Below are 24523 nucleotides of genomic sequence, written 5' to 3'. Positions count from 1 at the left end.
TGAAAATACATAAAAGATGGCTGTCTTACACGAATCCAATGGCATCGGATATAAATCACATATTATAAACTATGTATTTATGGCGGTCATTATCATTTTATGTGTTGCAGTGATAGACCATCAGTTCAGAAGTGGGATAAACCAAAAAGTTAATAAAATATTTGTTTATGTATTTTTATACAAATAGATATATTTGATTCTACATCGTCATCATCAGCTTATTAACACCCCACTGCTAGGCACCGGCAATAGACCCACGACGCTGCTCCAATGTAGGCTAGTGGGCTTTAACGAGTAAAGATTATAACCATGACGGGATTCCAGGTCTTTGTGATTCTTAGTAAAACATGCTAACCACAAAACCAACGAGGAAATAATTACAAACTTTTCACAAACACAACTTTAGTAATTCTGAAACCAAAAGTCATATTATATTAAAACAATACTTATTCTAGCGTAGTAAGCCAGCCCTCAGTCAACGATTGTGTGTATCATTTGATGTCGTCTCCCCAACTAGTTGGGGGTGCAAGATCGAAACTCTAAAACCTTCAGGGCTAAGATGTATGCCACTAAATAATTCTCTTGTACATCTATCTCGTGACGCGTAAGTGTTACACCAAACCAACCATATAAAAAAAAAACAAAATTCAAAAATGTTTATTCATGTAGACCTTATTACAGGCACTTATGAAGCGTTTATACATTTAACATGTTACAATAATGTTAGTGATGGTGATAACTGCATTCGTTAACTTAAAACTAAAGCTAGGAGGGTTCCAAACGCGCCCTGGTCTAAGAAGAGCCCACAACAAACTAAGCCAGATAACCAAGCTAACATTGATAATGTTAGCTTCGATACTTTTTCTAGACATTATGCTTCGTATAAGATTTACGTGCTCGCAATAGAGGATTCGTTTTCGAGCATCGAAACAATGAAACGTCAAAGCAAAATGGATATTTTTTGTGTTGTGCAAAGTTTGTTTTGCGCTTGCTGTAGAAGTGTAGATGGATTTGAGTTTTAAAATAAGGTAAATAAATTCAATTTTACTCCGAGTAAATTTACAGAGAAGCAATATTTGAAACCGGCATTCGATAGGAGTGTACAAATCATGGACTAGAGTACTGATAACTCTGGTTACTCTACGGATCTCCTCATTTCTAATTCGATCACCTAGCCATAAGCTGTTTATGCATACCATTAGTGCAAAAATAATGTAAGCAATCAAACCTAGTAGTGAACTAAATCAATTTGCTAACGGTAGCTGCTATGTTTATTATTACTGAGACCTAGAAAATAGATGAACGTTTTCCAAATGTCAAAATAAGATAAAATAGGAGAGCATTTGGTATGCAACTGAGACCACTTTAGATATCAAGTGCTAAATGAAAGACGTAATAATCTTTGCACTCAGACTGGTGGTTATAAAGTTTATTTTTAATGCTTATGGTGTTAACCTGCACTTTGTTTTATAGATTGAAATATGAACGAAAGTTTTTGAAACTGCAACTATTCTGAGTGCATACGAAAACTATGATTGAGTAACATAGTTTTTTTTATGAAAATAAAGTTTAATTTGCTATACTCCACAAATACGTATGTACGCGTCACTGACCAATTTTTCATTGTAAAGACAACATCTCCTGAGGATGATCCGGTGTCGGAGCGAAACGCGCGTAGAGAGTACATTCCCGAAGATCTGTTTGGTGCGTAAAAGATTGAAGAAATTAAAAGTGCACCATACTGATTTCATGGAATGTAGCAAATAAAGCCTGCTCTTATTCAATATGTAATGTTATTATTTGGTGCAATAATATTATATGGTTCCCAACATAGATTATTTCTAAATAGATTGACATATTGATCATATAAAAAACGTCTAATAGAATTAATATAACTCAAAAGATTACGACACGGTCGCGGTTCCATATCTATCTCGTATTATCTTTTTAGCCATTTGTACAAATTATATGCAATAAAATATATATCTAGTATTCTATCTAATACCTACCATATTTTTTTGTATCCCAAAACAAGTTAGCCCTTGACTGCAATCTCACCTGGTGGTAAGTGAAGATGCAGTGTAAGGTGGTAGCGAGCTAACATGTTAGGGGTTGGCAGTTATACCATAATCCTAATTGGTTCCTACTCATCATCGTATCGGAACGCTAGATTGCCTGACGGCACAACTTGATCGACATAAAATGGTAACTAGCCTAGACAGAAGCCTCAAAGACTTCCACCATAATGATGTTACTCAACCATTTCATCCGTATTCATACATTTTTTATGTGTTCTTTAGATTACTAAGCGAAAAAAAATTTTTAGTAACTTCTGCTTGCGTTCTTATGATATTTTTAACATCGACCCCAGACTTGATAGGTTTTTCGTCATGCAACCAGCTTTTGATACTTCTTTATCTTTCCTTCATTTGTATTAACATGTTAATCATCATAATTTCCACCACATTTCCGATTCAGACCGCATTTCCACCGCTACACACGCAGCTGATTGTTGTTTTCTTATTTAATTATTTTAACAATCACATAGTTAAATTTCACTGACTACGTGCTAAAATGTACTACTAAAATATTAACAAAATATTACTAAAATTTTAATATACTACTAAAATATAATACTATATAATGTACTAAAATATCTGACTACGTGCTTTTTTATAAGTTCACGTGAGCAGCTGACGAATAAACTCCCCTCCACGATGATTTTTGATGATGATTTTTTTCAGCCCGGTATGACGTGAACTATTTATGATAATAGTTTCAGCCAGCGTGCTTATCTTTTAAAACGTCTTTCGCAATTCCAATCCCAGACCAACCGCGGGTGTGTCAGCTGACACACCCGCGGTTGGTCTGGGTCTGGTCTGGTCTCTCACGTTCTTCCCTTATAAGTCATCTGAGATGTAGTAAAAAAGATGACAAGAAAATGATGTTATATCACTGCCTTAAATGCAACGCTACCTCCCTTTTTTTATGTGCTAAAGTGGATGATAATTCGCTAAATTAACTGTTCTGCTTCTTAGGAGAGCATAGTAATATTACGATAATAATTTAACTTAAATTCGTGGTATCTGCATCTTTTGAGTTATTAATAAACACGGAATAGTTTTCTATTAATACAAAACACATGCAGTATTAATGACCGAGTGCAAACGGAACAAAGCGTAGACTAATGAGCATTATTCATTTTATGTGACATTTATTAATAAGATAGTTAATAATATCTTCCTGTTAATAATACCTATTCCAAGTTCTAGTAGCTAGTTCTTTATAAACTAGGTAAATAAATTAACAAATTAAATAAACTGAAAACATCTCCATTTCTTGTGAGTAATTCCCGGATAAATAAATATAATGTGTGTTTCTTTTCTCACTTGTACCGCGGTATTATTGTATAGATTGCAAAACAGCGTTTTTTTCTTTCAAACACTCCTAAAGGAGTGACTAAAGACATGATGCTGAAAACAACTTAAATGCTAACTTTTTAACTGACTTCCAAAATATATCTATATTCTTCCAAAATATAGATATATTTCTTTTCTTATATCAGTCAATAAAAAGTCAAAGGTCTCAAGTCGGTTCGTTTTGTTAACTTTGCAAGTACTTAGTATTCAACTAATTTCAATACTAAAAATAATTATGAACTACATTGACTAAATAATTGTAATAATTGTCGTCAAAAAGTAATTTAAAAATAATTAATCGTCTTTATTATACGAAACTAAATAAATAAACTACGACAATACACACATCGCCATCTAGCCCTAAAGTAAGCGTAGCTTGTGTTATGAGTACTAAGATGGCTGATGAATATTTTTATGAATAGGATACATAAATACTTAAAATATACATATAAACACCCAGACACTGAAAGACATTCATATTCATCACACAAACATTTTCCAGTTGTGGGAATCGAACTCACGGCCTTCGACTCAGAAAGCAGGGTCGCTGCCCACTGCGCCATTCGGCCGTAAACGACAATAAAGAATCGAAAGTATGTAGGAGACCAATTAGAAGTCTACAAATTTTGTTTGAGATTTGATTGTTCTATAGATATTTAGCGTAACTGGCTTTTGAGTTAGTAATCGGAGGGGATGAGATGTTTAAACTCACCACGCTTCACTTAACATCGGCTTCACGTGCTCTCCGAGACACAAGGGTGGACATCGCTGATTTCCCAATGAGCTTGTACTGATAACGCGCCTATAGAATAATGATTGACCCAATACGCCTATAATACCTTTAACCTTAAACGCCCCCTGCTGCGATACGCGCTATAATCTAAATCAAAATAGACACTATTTTGCATCTCGGTCAAATAATTCCTCCCAGAGATCACGATCCAATCCGTGGCCCCAGCGTATTTATTTAACAATGCACATAAATATCATGACTCTCGTATGAGTCATGATGAGCTAGTACGCATGTAGAGCTAGTTCATACGAATGTTTTGTTATCGCGCAGATATCTGATATATTGATATCTTCTTTTTTATTCTCCTACAAGTTAGTTTTGCATCATCATCCCTTCAACCGATTGACGTCCACTGCTGGACATGTCTTTTGTAGGGAGTTCCAAAATTCACGGTCCTGGGCCGCTTGTTTCCAGTGGCTCCCACTTCCCAGCGACTCTTTTGATGTCGTCTGTCCACCTCGTTGGGGGCCGGCGAACGCTGCGTTTACCTCAGGCCCCAACGGCTATCTGTACTTCGATCTATATGCCACGACCCGCACCCATTGACACTTCAACTCTAGTTTTGCATAGCATAATCTGTATATGTCTATGTATTGTATCTCTGTGTTCTATTCGTATCAGTTATTACTTTAAGTACCTATTCAGCTCTACTCTTCACTTTTTTTCACATTCGAGGACTTCTGGATTTGATATTTTTAGAAATCCTGTCCTTTGTATGTTAATTTTAAATTTTTGGTAATAAATAAATAAATACATTACGATGCATGTCATCGATAGTGGGCTACCTTTACCCGCATCAGTTTCTACGGGGCATTGTTTGGCGGTGCTTCTCTGTAAAAATTGCAACCAAACAATTCAGAAATTATAAATCTCCGAATTGTATTCCGTTTTTTGGGTGTTTCTTGCATGCCCTACGAAGTTTTGCTCTGTTGGTTTACTAAACATGAGCCTACTGCTTGGTCCGTCAATTAACTTAAAAATAAATTAAACGCACACGCCCTCCAACAAGTAGGTCAAATTATTGAACCTAGGAAAACTCAGATGTGGGCAGCGCGGAGCCCCTTAATAACCGGGAGAGGAAATATCCTAAGTCTAGCGCGTTTTTAAAAATAAACTATCACTCATTACCTATATAAAATTAACAAGGGTGGTTTTCAAGAAATTATTATTTTTGCGTAAAGATCGTCCTTCATTCAATTTTTACATATTGTTAATACGACAGGGCCACTTGCATTAACAAGACGGAAAAACATTTTTTTTTTTTTATTAACTATAACACAGATATATTATATTGACGGCCGATAGATATATTGACGGCCGATTGGCGCAGTGGGCAGCGACCCTGCTTTCTGAGTCCAAGGCCGTGGGTTCGATTCCCACAACTGGAAAATGTTTGTGTGATGAACATGATTGTTTTTCAGTGTCTGGGTATTTATTTGTATATTATAAGTATTTATATGTATTATATTCATAAAGATATTCAACAGCTATCTTAGTACCCATAACACAAGCTACGCTTACTTTGGGGCTAGATGGTGATGTGTGTATTGTCGTAGTATATTTATTTATTATTAAATAAAGCATAGAGTTGAAAGGACGCAAAGTAACATAGGACTAGAAGTTATTGAGCATGGTTTAATAATCGGTTTTTTACGGCTTTTACACAACTACCCATAGTAAATACAGTAGAAGCTGCGGGTTAAAACTAGTAGTATAATAACCATGAAATTACCATACCAAGTATATTTATCTTTATATTAATATATTTAGTGCTTAGCAATTTACAAATCTATATAAAAAACCAATCGCATGTCCGTCAGTCATCGGATTAACTAAATTGGACATGTCCGAATATCGCTGTATTGTTTTTTGCTCATGCACTGGTGGTCTATGTGCACACTATTGTAGTTTAATCCGGTTTCCATTACGTACTGTTATAATTGAGAGAGGATAATACTTTTTCTATTCGATATTTGAAACTAAGATTTTTTTTTAATACTAGTTGTACACGGTATTTTATGACTCCGCCTAAAATTAATTCCCGTTTACGTGGTACTTGTAACTTAGGGATAATAGTTTAAATAGTTTTTTTTTTATAGAAATGCAACGCTGTGTAACAATTTACGTACCCAAAGAGTAAACGAGACTCTATTACTAAGACTCTGCTGTCCATCCGTCTGTCCTTTTGTCCGCCTGTCACCAGACTGTTTATCATGAACTGTGTTGAATCGTCAGACATTTGAAATTTTCCCAGATAATGTCGCTTTAATAAAAAATACTAAAAATAAATAGAGTAAAATAAATATTTAAGGGGGTAACCATACAACAGCAGTGACGTGCATAGAGGTATGCACAGGGTATGCAGATGATATAAAATGATGAAAATCTCCATGAGTCTATCATACTTAAAGGTAAGTTTTTAATAACTCATACGGAAGATTTTCTTCATTTTATGTATACCCTGTATATACCCTCTATACACGCCACTGTACAACAGTAAGGATTTTTTACCGTCTTTATAGATGCTGGTACGAAGCCATTCGTGCACAAGTCAGACTCGCACTTGGCCGGTTTTTATATTGCATGAAGAGTGCCAGCGGGACTCTGATATTCGTCCGTCCGTTTCTGTTCGTCTACCTATCATAGCACTGTATTTCACAAACCGCAATAGTTAATAAATAATTAAAAAAAAAGTTGTTTAGCTGCAAAGCTATGCTTAAACAAAGGTTAATAGCTAAGACGTTTTTGTGAAATTTTCATGGAAATAGTTTGGATCCTGGAGACAGACATACCACTCATTTAGACCCGGAAAAAATCCTTTAACAAGGCTATACCTAAGACGTTCTTGGTAAAAGTTTTATGGATATAGTATGCATTCTGGAGACATTAGACCATTACTTTCATTGTAACCAGGAAAAACTAACGATTTCCGGATTTCCAAAAAACAACGGAAAATCGAGGACAAAGACTTCAAAAACATGGCGAAAGCTAGTAGGTACAATATAAGAAGAGTTTCGTCTATAGAGGTTTAACTGCAAGATAATCTTAATATATATAAATCTCCTGTCACGATGTTTGTCCGCGATGGACTCCTAAACTACTTAACCGATTTTAATAAAATTGTCTCACCGTGAGTAGTCTGGTCCAACTTAAGAGATAGGATATCTTAGATCTTTAATTATAGTCGCAATTTTATTTTATTGCAAATTATTTGTCACATGTTATAAATATATGTATATATATACTACAATACTCACTTAAGGCTAAGCAATACTGAATACTTTAAAAACAAAATCAAACGCAGACGAAGTCGCGGGCAACAGCTAGTTGCTCTATAAGTATAGACATGAATAAGCCGCACTGGACGGATACCTACGTTAGCTACACCTCTGATTAATATTAAATTAATCATAGATAAAGTCTAGGTACTTAGTTTAGTTATAATTGGATGAAGTTTTTCGGACGTCAACTTATTTTGATATTATCATAATATTTATCCGCGGAATAATTATAGAATCTATAAATGCTTAAAGGTATGTGAAGTTGGAACCAGTGGCGTGCATAGAGGGTATGCACAGGGTGTGCAGACGATATAAAATTAAGAAAATCTCCAGTACGAGTAATAAAAAACTCAAGGATAGGCATTGCAAGAGTTATAAAACGCCTACCCTTAAGTATTTATAACTCATACTGGAGATTTTCTTCATTTTGTATCGTCTGCATACCCTGTGCATACCTTCTATGCACGCCACTGGTTGGAACGTATATACGGGTCAGATAAAAAGAGAACGTACAATGCGAATTAGCGAGGTAATATCAGTGAGTAGGTGAATTCAATAAATATTCAGCTTCAGCATATAAATGTCCCACAGCTGGGAATAGGCCCGACATGCGCAACTAGGGAAAAGAATATGTAGATAAATTAAAAACCGACCGAGGGACCGAGTTCGACACTCTGTATCAAGTTTTTCGAAGCTATGTGCGTTTCTAACTAGGATACTAGGATGCATTTAGTATCCTCATTACACTATCCCGTTAAGCTGTAATTTTAAAAACTGCTTGATGCTCAATTTACTTATCACAACTTATATTAATGCTCTGAGCCTTCACTCGCCACTTTTTGCCCTAGAAATCTTCGTGTTTTTAACGACGTCTTGTTTTATGAAGTATCCTTTGTGTAAGAATGCTACGAATTTGGGGAAATGTTATAAATTTTAAAATCCATATACAAATTACGAAACTGAAATTTATATTCTGAACCGAGATTTTATTTATAAAATTATATTTACTCCAAGCGTAAGTACGAACACTAATAAAAATTATAGAATTTGGATTAATCAAACAAACTTGTAAATTCTCTAATGCGTTGATTTTTATCAAACATGACAGAAGGAATCTGTGGCATTTGGGCCAATGGTTATTATGTGTTATTAAAAGCCTAATTGACACTTTAGTAAGAACATGATACACATTTTTCTCGCAAAATATTTCGTTACGTAACCGAAAGAGTACGAAAACTATTTTAATTTTATTATAAAAATAAAATAGTTTTCGTACTCTTTCTGGATTAAGTGGAAATTATAAAAATAATATCCACTTAATCCAAATTTAGCCTAAATAGTAGCCTATATAATGTATAGGCTACGTTTTACCTTTATTTTTTCATCTACTAGCTGTCACCCAAACTTCGTCTGCGTTTGTTTTTAAGACACATGTGGCATTCAATTCAGTTTTAGTTCTGATCAGTCCCATCTCCTATCACATTATTACGAAGAACATTTCTAACATTGTTTATTTAGTCCTAGCACTGAAGTCCTAGAAAATGTGGCAGCACTTTATGTGTTCAGTATCGCTAAGCCTTTAATGAGGGGTTAGCTGCTGCCCGCTGAGGAGTTCTGTCCTGCATCTCCAATCGCATTCATCAGATCTACACGAAATTTTGGCAAAATTAAACAGATATTATATCCTATATAGTACAAAAATAACAATATGTTCAATCAGTTCCTATGATGTTTTTGGCTGTCTTCTTTCCGTTATGATTTCGATTATGAATATAAACAAAAGTTCATATAACCAGTAAACTACATTTAACATCCATTTTCAACACAGAATAAACACGTGTCTGCTCACTCGCATCTACACATATTAATTAACATGTAAAGATCCCAACTCCCGATAAAGTTGAAATATTAACCACTTTGCAACTGACTTTTAGTTCAACGAGTGTTTAATACAAGTAATTTATCCGGTTAAAAGCCTTCATCAATTCAATGTAATGGTGCTCACCTAAAACAATATTAATTTTGCTAAATTAGTCAATGAAGTTATTTATTTCGCTGGATAGGCTAACTATATTATTTAACCTTTAACTCGTGTATTTAACTATGAATACATTTGCAATAATAGATGTCATAGTTTAATTATTTTGTTATTGAATAAAATAAATAAATATCCTACGGCAATTCACACATCGCCATCTAGCCCCAAAGTAAGCGCAGCTTGTGATATGAATAACATACTTATAAAATACATATAAACACCCAGACACTGAAAAAATATTCCTGTTCATCACACACGCATTTCCCAGTTGTGGGAATCGAACCCACGGTGTTGGACTCAGAAAGCACGGTCGCTGCCCAATGCAACAATCGGCCGTCAATCATTGTCAATTGTCGTTATTCATTGCGTTTTACGGTAAACATTATAGAATTGTCGCGTTAAGTCTCCGCACTTTGCCCACACGTTCAGTACAAAACTGTGAAAGCTATAATTACTGAGAGTTATTATGAGCTAACTGGGTTTATAGCTTGAAAGTCGGTTGCGTTAGCGAAAATAGGACCTGTAATGTGTTATATGTGTTTTCATCAAGCGTAAAGTAAATGTCCTCACCATCATCATATCAACCCATTACCGGCCAACTACTGGGCACGTGACAGCCGGTTGGTGCAGTGGGCAGCGACAAGTTTCTGCGTCCAAGGCCGTGGGTTCGGTTGTGTGATGAACATGATTGTTTTTCAGTGTCTCGGTGTTTATATGTGTGTTATATTCATCAAAATATTCATCAGCTATCTTAGTAACCATAACACAAGCTACGCTTACTTTGAGGCTAGATGTTATTTACGTGTTCTGCCTTAGCACGTAAGATTACAGCACTCGTGATTTTTCTCTTGTTATTTTGTGTTAAAAACTAACTGAAACGGTAAACTTTGCACATCGCTTATGTATATCTGCAAAACAGTCTAAGTATTTATTATCTCTTATCCAACTGAGAGAAAATAATAAACAGATATTTAACTTGCAGTACTTGCAGACCGTACAGATCAGGCAATTAAACGTAAGGGCAAAGTCTGTATTACAGAATCATAAGAAATCATAAAAAGAGATCGTAAAGTAGAAATTATAGCGCTTATTTATTTATATCACGTTTTCATTTTGCGACACACTCAATTAAGAGGGTAGTCGGAAATGTGAAGCAAGTTTGTAATTACAGCATATTTTAGGGTTCCCATGTTGGAAATTGAATAATCGAGATACAAACGATTTTAATCATTAAGACCCTGGCAACAAATAATAAAATCGTTGTTTTTATTTGCAATGTCCACCATTATAAGATCTTTACTGGATCATGATTTTCTTAAAAAAAAATTATTTCTATTTTATAACATGTTAGTCCTTAATAGCGCTGACACCTGGTAAGTGAAAGAATGAATGAATGAAAGATTTATTTATTTCTCCACATTACTTATATAAGTACAATATAATGTTGCTTATGGGCTATTTTGTAAAAGTCATGAGGCCTAATCTAAGATACACGTTATCAGTTTCTACGCGGCATCAAATGTTTTATTGTTTTGCATACGAGAATATTAATTAAAATTAATTTATTTTTGGGATGAAATGAATGGCTTCGTTAGTAGCAGCCCGGAATCAAGAAATTGACAGAGTTCAACACCGTGCCTCGGGCAATACGTCGTCGGTTCTGGTTATTATCACTAGCATACGAGAATAAACGTTAAAACCGAGCTACTTGCTTTATTGTTTAATTTTGATTTGATATTTTACATTAAAGTAAGTTATAACCTACTTTATTATAATCATAATTTAGTTTTTTCCGTTCGTTTCTGTTTCGGCATTTGTTGTTTGTTTTTGCTCTTTTTTATTCACTCACTTTGAAAATGATTAGCTCTCAAGCGAAATAAGCATGTAGTGTTTACCTTTAAATGGTTTTGCATTATCTGTGTAATGTATGTGTGATAAGGAAAATTATTTTAATGTGTTTTATGTAAAATCGCTGGTTGACCTAATAAATAAATAAATAAATAGGAACAGTGTGGGGACTCTAGGCTCCAAAAACCCTTGAATATTATATATATATATATAATACCCTAATTAATAACAACCTAAAAATCAGGACATGTCCCGAATAAACAGATTGGGTGGCCCCCATACCCTTAGCTTCATTAGTGTTTAATTACCCGTCGAGCACTTGCTTCACCAGGAATCGAACCCGTATTCCGTGGTCATACAAACCATGACACTTATTGATAGGAATCGCCTCGCGTTGCAGAAAAACTTGGCTTCTTGGTATACCCATATCAGTCGAACTTAAGTGGGTATTGTTGTCATACAAATATCTACTCTATTGTTTGGGAGATAAAGCTTGAAATGCGTATGCGTTTAGATATCTGATTGTTGAATTATTAAGAAAATCTTTTATACTTGTAAGCGATACGTTGTTATTGTCCAAGTATAGAAGTCTCAGGTCGTAAAAGAAATGTAAGGTTTTCAGTTATGTAGATAACATCTGTTGTATGTGTCTTTCATTGATAGAAAATAGAGTGTAGGTTATATCCACAGAATCAAGAACATACAGAAACCGTGTACACGTCTAATATTAAAGCATCAAAAACCACTCCACTTTAGTATTGTCTCTCGAACAGGCTGTCACTTCATTCATTTAGCAGTAGACAATAATTATTTTACCTCTAATGTTCTAAACGTTCACCATAAAATGGGGAAAATGGGATTTTTTTTTGAGCTAATAACATTCCATGGGTGTGCAGTGAGACGTGCAAGGAGCATTTTCTCCGTTTTTGGCAACAATACACTGATTCTGTGTTTTCTTAATTCTTTTGTTATAACTACTAGCAAGTAACAAGTGCAAGATCGCAAATCTTGAAAACTTTAACAAAAAAAAATCTTGAGCTTCTCATAATATGATAGCGTATCCAAATTACTTTCAAAATCTTACTTTATTAACATCAGAAAAAAAATGTACAAGTATTTAGAAATTAGCTACTAGTAAAGCCTGTGTAGGAGACGCGTTTATGTCTCCGAATTGAAAAGCACTAGCATGCAACGGAAGGATGCAATCTATACATTTATTTGATAAATTGCGGTAAAATGTAGTCAGCCTAATATATTATTTTATATTTATTAGCCTTACTTTAACAAAATATATAATTAACGAACTAAAAATAAACGCCGGGATTTATGATACGATGTATTAGTTATATATTTTCTTTACATTTACATTAAAAATAAAAAAATAAAAAAGCCATTTATTCTACTACCAATAAATATAGAAATACATATTACATTCATTCACATAATTAAAGTATATAACATAATTAAATTTATACATATTTTAACAAATTACATATTTAATTTCATTACATTTATTTAATAGCTAGTCTCCAATTCTTATTTGTTTTGTTGTGTTGTGGTAGAAGTCGCCTCTCTGGCGTAGGCCTCCCCCAGCTCTCTCCATTCCCTTCTTTCCTTAGCGTTTCTCATCCACAAAGGTCCACATACTCGAGTAAAAACGTCCGCCCAGCGTTTCCTTGGTCTTCCTCTTTTCCTTTTCTTATTCCGTGGCAGCCACTCTGTCAATATTTTCGTCCATGAAATGGTATTTGCTCTGCAAACATGACCTGCCCATTTCAATTTTAGCAATATAACTTGCCTCAGGGCGTCGCTAACATTTACATTAGCTTTAGATAAATGGGCTTTTCAAATCGGACCTTGTAGTTCTTGATATCATCGCGTTCAAGTAAACAAACAAACTCTTCAGCTTAATATATTAGTACATAAACGCGAAAGCGGAAGCGGTGTTAGCCTAGTGGGAGCGACTTCACTTTCAGGGGCCCAATTCGAATCCCAGCACGCACCTCTAACTTTTCTAAGTTTAATTTGATATTTTAAGTACTTAAAACGCACATGTTTTAAGTACTTAAAATATCACATGCTTCAACGGTGAAGGAAAACATCGTGAGGAAACCTGCATTTCTGAGAGTTCTACATAATGTTCTCAAAGGTGTGTGGAGTCCATCAATCCGCACTGGGCCAACATGGTGGATTACAGCCTTAACCCCTTCGCACTGTGGGAGGAGACCCGTGCCCATGATGATGATTATGATAGGATAATGACTAACTAACTAGCTTAAATAACTTAGGATTGTTGAGAATATAAATTAATGAAGGAACGGCGAATCTTTGGATGAAATTGACACCAACGGAAATCTACCCTAGGTACTCCGTGTAATACATTCTGCGCCTTACGTGTGAAAGCCTGAGAGGTTTCCACCCTTTTAAGATTGTGGTTACACGTTTTTCGACACTCATTCGACCTATTATTTAAAACTTTAAAAGTAACTCCGTTTTCATCAATGGATGCGAGTTTCATTGCATTCAATTAGCAGTTAACTATTTAATCACTGGCGTTCAACTCACAGTAATAGTTCACCAATTACCAATTGGTTTTATAGGTTGCCTAGATAACTGGTGGTTAGGCGTAGTGATTACATTCTTCGTAATCTCTTCCATTTAGGCGAAGTAACTTTTTTTTTTATTTAACTACAAGTTAGCTCTAGACGGCAATCTCTGATGATGTCCAATATTATATCGGGCTAACCATGTAGGGATATGGCAGCTATATCGACCCTGCTTTTCTGAGTCCCAGGCCGTGGGTTCGATTCCCACAACTGGAAAATGTTTATGTGATGAACATGGATGTTTTTCGGTGTCTGGGTGTTTAACTGGATGTTATAAATATTTATGTATATTATTCACAAAAATATGCATCAGTCATCTTAGTACCCATATCACAAGCTACGCTTATTTTGGAGCTGGATGGAGATATGTGTATTGTCGTAGTTCGTTTTTTTATAATTCTTAACAAATTACCCGAATTAGTTTGTTGTGGGCTCTTCTTAGACCAGGGCGCGTTTGGAACCCTCGTAGCTTTAGATTTAAGTTGGCGAACGAAGTTATCACCATCCCTTTACAATTATGTAAACAAATATGTATGAACGCTTCATAAGTGCATGTGATAGGCCTACATGAATAAAGAAAATATTTTTTTTTTGAATGCTTAGTTAAAAACAAAACATTCCGCCCTTCGCTTGCAGGGCTTTTAAATGCCCAAGCAACCGGAGGACAGGGCTCCAGAGTGAGGAACCTCCTGACAATACGCGCCGTTTTAAGTGCTACTGCATTATTATTATATTAAGTTCGTACTCCTAATAATTTATATGTAATATAAAGTAAAAAAATAAACGAAAACAGTAAAATTACACGGAGATTATGTTCTGAGACATTAGGTTAGGTACTAACATTACATACGTACCTGGCACTCTCAGTAGTAGGTAATTGTACTGCCTAGGTAAATTAGTTGGAGAAAACACCTAAAGCCGTAAATACGAGAAGTGGGTGTCACGGGCGGTAGTAATAAGTGGCTGTGTAACATAATAAATTGCCGCGCAGGCGCAATAAAGCGATGATACAATACGTCAAACCGATGCCATTCATCAACAGAGCCTCATTATAAACGGCTTAGCGAAAGACTCAATCTAGGAGTATCATCGTAATATTATAATTAGTACGCGAACGAAGTAACAATCCTTACCTTACTTAATATTATAAAATACTAGCTTCCGCCCGCGACTTCGTCTGCGTGGTCTTCAGAATTGGGTCTAAAGCTTCGCTCGTTAACAATTTTTAATCCTACCACGGAAACTATTTGAGAGATCGGTATAGAAAGTACATGTCCTTTTCCATACCATAAGTGACATGCATACCAAATTCCAAAGCTATGTGCCCGCGGCTTAGCTCTTAAACAATTATCAATTTTTCCTCGAGAACCACTTAAGGAATCGGGATAAAAGGTAGCCTATTTTCTTTTCCATATCAAAGACTACATGCATGCCAAACTTCATCTAAATCCGTTATGCTGTTTTTGCGTGATTGAGTAACAAACATCCTCACTTTCACATTTATAATATAACTAGATATGCCCTGAGGCATCACCCCCGTAATTTTGGGAGGCAGCGTGCTGGTACATAATCTACACCTATAGTCATATATGAGATTTTGAAATTTTTTAACAACATTTTTTTTTATCTTACTTAATTCTTATTTGAATGAAAGTTTACAATGTTATTTCTAATACCTCCAAGAATATGTATAAAAAGTTTCATGAAGATCGCTACAGTACTTTTCGCGTGAAAGCGTAACAAAAAAACTTAAATTCACATTTATGATATACTGCTGGTGTTCGAACTCGGCCCCCCGAAAGTGAAGTCGAAGTTCTACCCACTGGGCTATCACCGCTTTTCGATTTCAATATTATTACTGAGCAAACGAAATAATAATCCTCAGTAATATTGTACCTAAAAATGCACTTACCAACTTAGAATTTTAAATAGTACGGCAGAAATGGATGGATGCACAATGCATGTGTATAGATGTATTCGCAGCAAATCAAATAAATAAATAGTTCATGTTTCCCAGAGCCAACTTCAAATCGTGCGTTCTGTACCCCACTTAAAAAATCCAGTATCAGCCCACACGTACGCGCATAATCAGAATCATAATTCAATCCGAATCCGCATCGACTCACACGAGCGGGAAATCAAACCCGCGACTAACGAAGCGAGGCTACTATAAATCGACACTTGATACTGGCTTCAATATTGACTATCGCTATCCATGACTGAAGCTAACGAGATTAGATATCTTGGTGTTGTAAATTTTAGTGAAATCCGACCATCTTATTAAAGCTGCGGCAAAATTTCATCGAACTGTACTATCTAAGATTAATACGTGAGGCAAAAAAAAAAACTACTTTTTTATACAACTGAAAAGCAAGAAATAAATTTTATACAACATTTTTTAAGTCGGTGCCAAATAAATTGTATAAAGTTACTGATACTTTCCGTGGTAGGTACTATATAAATGGGAATACGAAATATATGATCTATACCTAGTAGTTTTCTGAATTTTACTTGGCACAGACTTGTGCAAAATGTTTGAGCTGTAGTAGCAGTACGTATAACAACTGTAAATTTTTTTACTAATTTTTTTTAATAAGTACATCATCATCAACATGATATCAACCCATTACCGGCCCACTACAGAGCACGGGTCTCCTCCCACAATGAGAAGGGGTTAAGGCTGTAGTCCACCCCACTGGCCCAGTGCGGATTGGTGGTCTCCACGCACCTTTGAGAACATTATGTAGAACTCTCAGGCATGCGGGATTCATCACGATCTTTTCCTTCGCCGTTGAAGCGAGTGATATTTTAATAACTTAAATAGCACATAACTTAAAAAAGTTAGAGGTGCATATTGGGATTCGAACTCGGCCCCCCGAATGTTAATTTTAACTCCCACCCACTGGGCTATCACCGTTTACCATATATTGAAATAAGTACATACTAAACCCCAAAAAGGATTTCTACCTTTCGCATATGATCATTTTGTACGAGATTAGTAAAATGTGTTGACATGTAGATGGTAATCGCTGATTTACGCGGCCCTTTCACAGTTACTCGTATCATAATTTGCTCAGCAATAATTTACTTAAGTCTGAAATATTGTACGACTTTCTATTTTGAGATATAACATATAGCCGGTGTAGATCGAGATGTATAAGGGAGTCGACGTGAATCCGATCGGTCATATATCATCAGTCTATAACAGTCCTGTTGGACGTTGGCTTCTCTCAAGATCTAAGAGGCCAAAACACAAGCTACGCGCACAGTACCTAAACTTGGGGCTAGATGGCGATGTGTGAATTGTCGTAGTACATTTTTTATTATTATTATTTATTATTATTAATTATTTATATCGCTGGGCAGACGGGATAGTCACAGTACCTAAATATACAAGTCTGTGTGTGTGTTTGGGTGATTTTGATATATATATGATTATATATATGATCGCAGATAGTAGTAATAGCACCGAGGAAGCTGCTGCCGATTCTCACTTTTGTTCATTCTTATCAATCATAATTAAATCGTCATTGACAAAACATCGGAGCATTATTGTCGAGGACACGTTGTTTTAAGCATAAGTTTCTTTCTTATAATCTGGGATAGTAAAAGCCTAACCTGTTAGAGGAATGCCAATTATATTAAATCAATAGGTACCCCAAAAAGGTATTGCCATATTGCACCAAAACGCTTAAATCGCTTGACGGAAGGTCTGCCAGTAGGATGGTAACTCGTGAAGTTTGCCACAAGAACACACCCAACAAATTACAGAAATTAAAAATTTCTTAACTGCCCCTGCTGGTGGATCGAACTTGGGACGTCCCACTCAAATAACAGCGCTTACTATTGTGCCAGAGAGTTTGTAGAAATCCCACTTTTTTTGGGATTTTAAATAAAATAAAACAAAGTTTGTATCTACATATATTAATTCTTTGAAACACAAATTATATGTATTACCAAATTACCTTAAATAACCTATGTACCAAAATAAAATCTTAATAAAATCTAAAACTTCTTCGTAACCACCGTAGCCAAGCATAGTACCCAAGATGCTGGCAGCACTGCCCTTTTACTATATACTCCAAACTAATTTAACAAATTGCCATTCAAACACATTGCCTGATATAAACGATTATTATTATCTATATATATTATTAATTGTTTGGTCAAAGTAACTGCCAGTTCTAGGATCACCGGTAGACTCGATAACTTTTAAACAATTATTTAAGAAGAGCTCGAGCCCCTGTCCCCAAGGTCCCAAAATCTTACATCTACATCTTTATGTAGAATAAGACTATTCTTATCTACATATTCAATTACTATTAAAGTGGATCATAATTTATACATTTTATCTGTTTATAATAAGACAATTTGAAGACAATGAGCATTTTACCAGTACTTTAACAGCGTTCCCTTGTAAAGTTTATAGTGTATTGGTATTAACATTCATCAGTTTAGGGGTCAGTTGCGCAAAACTTTAACAACAGTATAACAGGTATTTATAAAACTCACAGATATAAAAAGATCAAGGATATATGGCCTTGTAGGTTTGAGTCCTTTTTTTTTTGTCGTGGTGGAAAAGCTTAATGACTACCTCTGTCCTTTTGGGCAGGACAGAGGTAATGTGGGACTCGTTTACCCAAACTAAAAACTACCACGGCATATCCACCTCGTTGGCTTGAGGAGACGTCCGGGGAACCCGATGTATACTTTCCAGACGTCTACCAACCGGTCCTGGTGAAATAGACATCTCAGAAATTCTACTTAAAAGCCAGATTTTTTTTTTTTTAAACATAGTCGTTCTTATCATGTATGCAACCTGAATATATGTTCAACCCGAATTAGTACTAAAGTGGGTTTCAATCAGATTTTTATTATATTTTATGTTAAATTAATTTAAATCAAATGTAATAACATCAATATCTCTAAACCAACTTTAATTCACCGTTGAACCATGTCATATTTTAGTAACTAAAACGCACATAACTTAGGAAAGTTTAAGGTGCTCGGCACCCCGAAAGTGAAGTCGAAAGCTACCCACTAGGATATAACTGCTAAACAGAATATATCCGTAAATTTATGACAGAAAATTAATGTTTATAATGGACGTCAAAAAAACCAACCGCCAGCTCCTTAACACCTGCAATCTGTTCTCCTCTTTTTTTTTGAATCTAAAGTTGCCTGGCAAGGATCGCTTCTAAGTTTTAAGACTGCCTCTTTTATTCTACTTTATTTTTCGTGTTTAAAATGGCCAGACTTTACCCTACATTCTTAGCTTTATATAGGTATAAGGAAAGAGTTATAGGTAATAGGTATAAAAAATATATATTTTTTAAAGTAATAAAACTTATAACTTACTAGCTTCTGCCCGCGACTTCGTCTGCGTGGCCATCAGTTTCATCATTGTTTCAACTGAATTTTTAATCCTACCACGGGAACTATTTGAGATATCGGTATGTTATATTTCCATAACATAGGTGACATGCATGCCAAATTTCAAAACTGTCTGCCCGAGGTTTAGCTCCTAAACAATTTCCCCTCGAGAACTACTTAAGTAATCGGAATAAAAGATAGCCTATGTTATTTTCCATGTCAAAGGCTACACGCTTGCCAAACTTCATCTAAATCCGTTATGCTGTTTTTACGTGATGGAGTAACAAACATTTATATTTTCACATTTATGATATTAGTAGGAAAGTAGGATATAAGGTTTTCACAGAACCCTCAATTTCAACGATTCGCGTTTGTCAAACAACTTTGTCTGCTGTATACGATCCTTGTAAACTCTCTACTCTACAAGTTACAACTATAGATAAGAAGTACATGAACAATATCGATATCTCCGCTCAGTTCAACAGCTTTTGTTTATGTGATCTGTTGAAGGACAATGTTTCTTGAATGCCCTAAGTGACACATTCGTTTATAAATCTTAAACATTCCTTTCCAAAATATCAAGGTGATAATGTATGGAGTACATAAAGAAATAAATATACTACGACACTACACACATCGCCATCTAGCCCCAAAGTAACGCTTACTTTGGGGCTAGATGGCGATGTGTGCTTGCTTGTAATATTGGTACTAACATGACTGCTGACTATTTTTATGAATAATAGGTATACATAGATACTTATAATACACAGATAAACACACAGACTCTGAAAAAAATTCAAGTTCATCACACAAACATTTTCCAGTGGGAATCGAGCCGACAGCCTTGGACTCCGGCCGTCAGCCAGAGGCCAAAGTTAGGTAGTTGTGATAAGATTCGTTTCTATGCGACATCGTACCGAAACGCTAAATCGCGAGGCCGCATTTTGGTCAGTAGTGGCTGAAAAGAGAAAATCCATTTCAATAAAGTCCATAAAAATATAACAAAATTTAAAAAGAAAATTTTCTGTAACTATATTAGTACTTCATAAAATTGCAATTCAATCAAGGGCAATTGTATATTATTTTAAAACAAATTACCGAATGAAATCTTTGAGATGTCTCTCAAAAAGTTTATAGTTTATATAAAACATAAGCTTACAGAAAGACTAAGCTAAGCTTACAAGGATTACTTAAAGAATAAACAAGCTTGGGTGTGAATTGCTCTTCCTTCATAGCTTAATATTAATTTACTGTGAGATGGCGACAAAACAAATATGTGCGTCCAATTCTTGAAGTAATTTATCCGAATTTAACTTACTAACTGTTTATCTAGGGAAACTGTTTCCTCGGAAATAAAAAAAAATGTCGATAACGTTTATTCAAAAGTTTACATAGACAAAGCTGACAACCCTCGTAGCTTTAGTTTACGAATGTAGTTATCACCATCACTACTCACTGCTATGTACCCATTTAGTTTGTAATCAACGCATAAAAAGTGCTATCTACAAGTATGTGCCTATTTGAATAAAGAACTAATTGACTTTGACTTCAACGTCTGGTTCCTCCGGAATTTAAAAAACGAACTCGCTAGCTAAAAGAACAGCTAGTAAGAAATATAACGTAAGATGGAATAAATCTCGAAACTACAAAGCATTCATTTCCTTATCCTCTTATTACAGTAGAGCTCACAGCAATATTTTCTTATTTCATTAGCGACAGTTAGCGGCATTGCGTATACTCAAGTGTTACGCAGATTGGGTAGGTCATAAGCGTGTCTATATCTTTATGCATTGCATTGTGCTTGACTGTCTCGCCTCTTGTAATTACATGCCAATGCTTGTTTAAAGATATTCGACCCACCACTCTACTTCAATTCAAATTGGTCGGCTAAAGCTTATAACCAAAACTTGTTGAAATTGGTATGCGGACTAGCACCTACGTTAAAATAATAATAATGGTTTTTGCAATAATAAACTTATCAGATTGAGACCTCTATTAAAGCCTTGATAACTTTTACGTCAGATTCTAACATGTTATTATGGCTGCATTTTTATTATAAATTTAAAGAGACAATTTACTCGCGTCTACCACTTTATGCACTTATGGATCAGGGAGACTGTTTATTTTGCAAAAATCTGCTTGCCGTCGTTTACTATAAAGTTCTATGCTGTGTCCCTTACGACATATTAATTAAAGGTATAAACCTCAAATATGTAGTGGAGACTAGAAATAGTCAAAACTCTAAATATGGCATTGATATTAGCACAAATACTTATAGAAGTTGCACCTTATAATAAATATTTATAATAATATCATATTATTTTCCTATATTATTATATCAAACCACACGTACAGGCGGAATGGAAAAATGTGTCAAAGTCGTAACAAATTGTAATAGAAGGTAATCGACGATAATTGTTAAGGACAAGCGAACACAAAAACAAACAAACGTTATTCAATAATAAATCACTACATATTAAATAACAAAATCATCGTCTGTCTGTCTGTATAAATGAGATGAAATTAAAAACTACCGAAAAAATTTCCATACGGTTTTCATCAATAGTGTCATGAGAAAGATTTTGGTGTTTTTTTTATTCCACTAAAGTTATTTTTTATGATTATTTTTTGTTAGTGTTTTTACCTACACTAAGAGGAATTATCAATTATCACTAAAGTTAGCCCTTAAATTCCGTACCCGAAGGGAAAAGGCCGGTGTATTCTTGAGTGTGGCTGCGTATAATTTTTTTTTTTTTTTTGCTTTCGCGGATAGCAAAAAAAAAAAAAGCAGTTAGTTAGGTTGGTCATATAAATCATGACCGATAATCCCATATTTTCACAATATTTTACCTCAATACTTTGAATTGATAAAAACATATAATTGCAGGTGCCATCAAAAGTATTAACGATATAATATGTTAAGTGCACAGTGGTCGGCAACTAGAAAGTGTTGGACAAAAAAGTGACAGTGAATATGTGTTCGAAAAGATAAAATCGCAACAAATAATTAGGATGTGAAGCCATGTTGGAATGCGTGCGTCGCGCGAACCCAGTGTTGCGCGCGTCGACGAAAACTGGATCAAATCGCCCGATAACAACGCAGCTCGTCTTTTTGCTGGTGCCTCTCATTATACTTCTGTCCGTGAGGTAAGCTACTTTTTTATGTTATAAGATTGGGAGATATAAAATTACGGTACCTTTTTAAATTGACTGTAAAATGTAATGATCATAACATGCGAGTTTAATCATGTGAACATTATTGTTACGAATATGTCGTATTGTTATGAACATTATGATGTTACGAATATGTATGTTTACTTATATCGATTTCAAGGGTCTTAACATCTTCGTCCGCTTTTATTAAGGTTTCAAGGAGTTCTTTGAAAACCGTTTGTTTCCTTGGAAAAATGAGGTAAGCTACTTATATCCGATTTCCTCTAATACGAGAAGGTTATCAATTCTTTTACTGTTTTCCTTGTGTTTTCCTTTTTTTGTTGTGTTGCAATAAAGTTTTTCTATTCTATTCTATTCTTTTAGTAGGTTATTTATGTATATTATTATATTCATCAGTCATCTTAGTACCCATAACACAAGCTAGGCTTACTTTGGCTGGCTTTAGATGGCGATGTGTACAATATATAATACATATACATACCTAATGTCGCAGTATATAATATTTTTTTTTTTCGTAAAAACGCATAAACAACCGGCTATAACCAAGAACTTAAAATGATGAAAACTGAAATCTTCCAAAAATCAATATTCCAACAAAAAACTGTTTATCGAAAGACAGCATACAATTTTCAAATCACCATCAACGTGCCACCAAATGAACGGTTATAAAATGGTATAGCGTAACTAACCTAAATGCCAAATTATCGAACCCATATATCATAGCATCTTATTAAAGCATCGTCGGAAGATTGACGCAAAAAACACAAAAAAGGCTTACTCCTTATTTCAACAAAGGAAAATGAGACGATAATAATACTGTACCCCATAATTACGTTCAATAAATCTGCGAATATAAGGCGATGCGGACAAAACCAATTTTCTATACGCAGAACAAACAAAAAACAAATAATATGAGATCAAAATCTTTGTGAACATCAAAAGCTATTAAGCCTTAACTTGTGCGGTGAATAGAAATGAACTTGTTAGCGTTCAATATTTTTAAAGATCCCCATTCACAGGAAATCCGTCGCAGCGACCGATAGCGCCCTATCCTGTCCAACAAAGGCGCTGTGGTCATGTAATCTGAGGGCCTGGGTTCGAACCTCGACAGGGGCAATGTGGGAATTTATATTCTGAATTTTATCTGATCTGGGCTTGTTGGAGGCTGCAGCCGTTGCCTTATAACCATCCTGCCGACAAGAACGTGCCGCTAAGCGATTTAGCGTTCCGATACGATGTCGCGTAGAAACCGAGGGGTATGGGTATAACTACCATACCCCTAACAGGTTAGCCTGTTACCATCTAAGACTAAATCATTACTAACGATTTCGCTTGCGACGGGACTGATTGCCAAGGATTGCCCCGTGTATGGACCCCTGAAGAGCTGATGTAAATTTACCCGTTCAGAAGCATGCTCCTTGTATATTCCAACATGGACGCCAGCAGGTAGTTACTAGAGGGTGCGTTTTAACTCCCCTAGCATTTCCAACCAGTATTATTATTATTATTATATTTTTTGTATTAAATTCAAATCTCTTCTTTACGAAGGTATAATTAACAGAGCACGGGCCGGAGCCAAGTGCAAAATCAGGGGAATCATGTCAAAAACCTTCGCACCAAGCGACATGTGTTTAATATAACGGCTTTTTGTAGGAGTGTATATGCAGACTTATGTATATTTAGCGTTTTAAGCCCTACGTGGAGAGTGTGAGGTATTACTCCTGTGGATGAAATAATTATAGGGATAGTTTTGGAGCTATTGATTTTCCACTGTGTTTTTATTTCTATGGCTAGATCTGTGTATTTTGAGATTTTATCGGTGTAGGTGGTGGTTAAATTATGGGTGTTACAGATTGCAATGTCTATCAAATAAACTGATCTATTTTCTTTATCTAGAATTGTTATGTCTGGTCTGTTGTTGTGTATAGTTTTATCTGTTACTATAGTTCTATCCCAGTAAACCCTGTAACTATTATTTTCTAAGACTGATT

The 24523-nt window shown here is 35.1% G+C and overlaps 1 protein-coding gene across 3 annotated transcripts in view; it reads left to right on the top strand.

The window, feature by feature from the left end:
• Window positions 1-24523, top strand: part of LOC120625910 (protein Wnt-7b-like) — a 105464-nt gene that overhangs the window by 13503 nt on the left and 67438 nt on the right. For all 3 annotated transcript variants that reach the window (XM_039893196.1, XM_039893188.1, XM_039893181.1), the window contains exon 2: window positions 22246-22505. In XM_039893196.1, coding sequence (XP_039749130.1) covers window positions 22381-22505 — 125 coding nt within the window. In that variant the 5' untranslated portion in view covers window positions 22246-22380. The remainder of the gene's footprint in view (window positions 1-22245; window positions 22506-24523) is intronic.

The sequence above is a fragment of the Pararge aegeria genome, chromosome 1 (assembly GCF_905163445.1).
Source record: "Pararge aegeria chromosome 1, ilParAegt1.1, whole genome shotgun sequence".
Taxonomy (NCBI): Eukaryota; Metazoa; Arthropoda; class Insecta; order Lepidoptera; family Nymphalidae; genus Pararge; species Pararge aegeria.
This window is presented reverse-complemented; position numbering and strand designations above follow the sequence as displayed.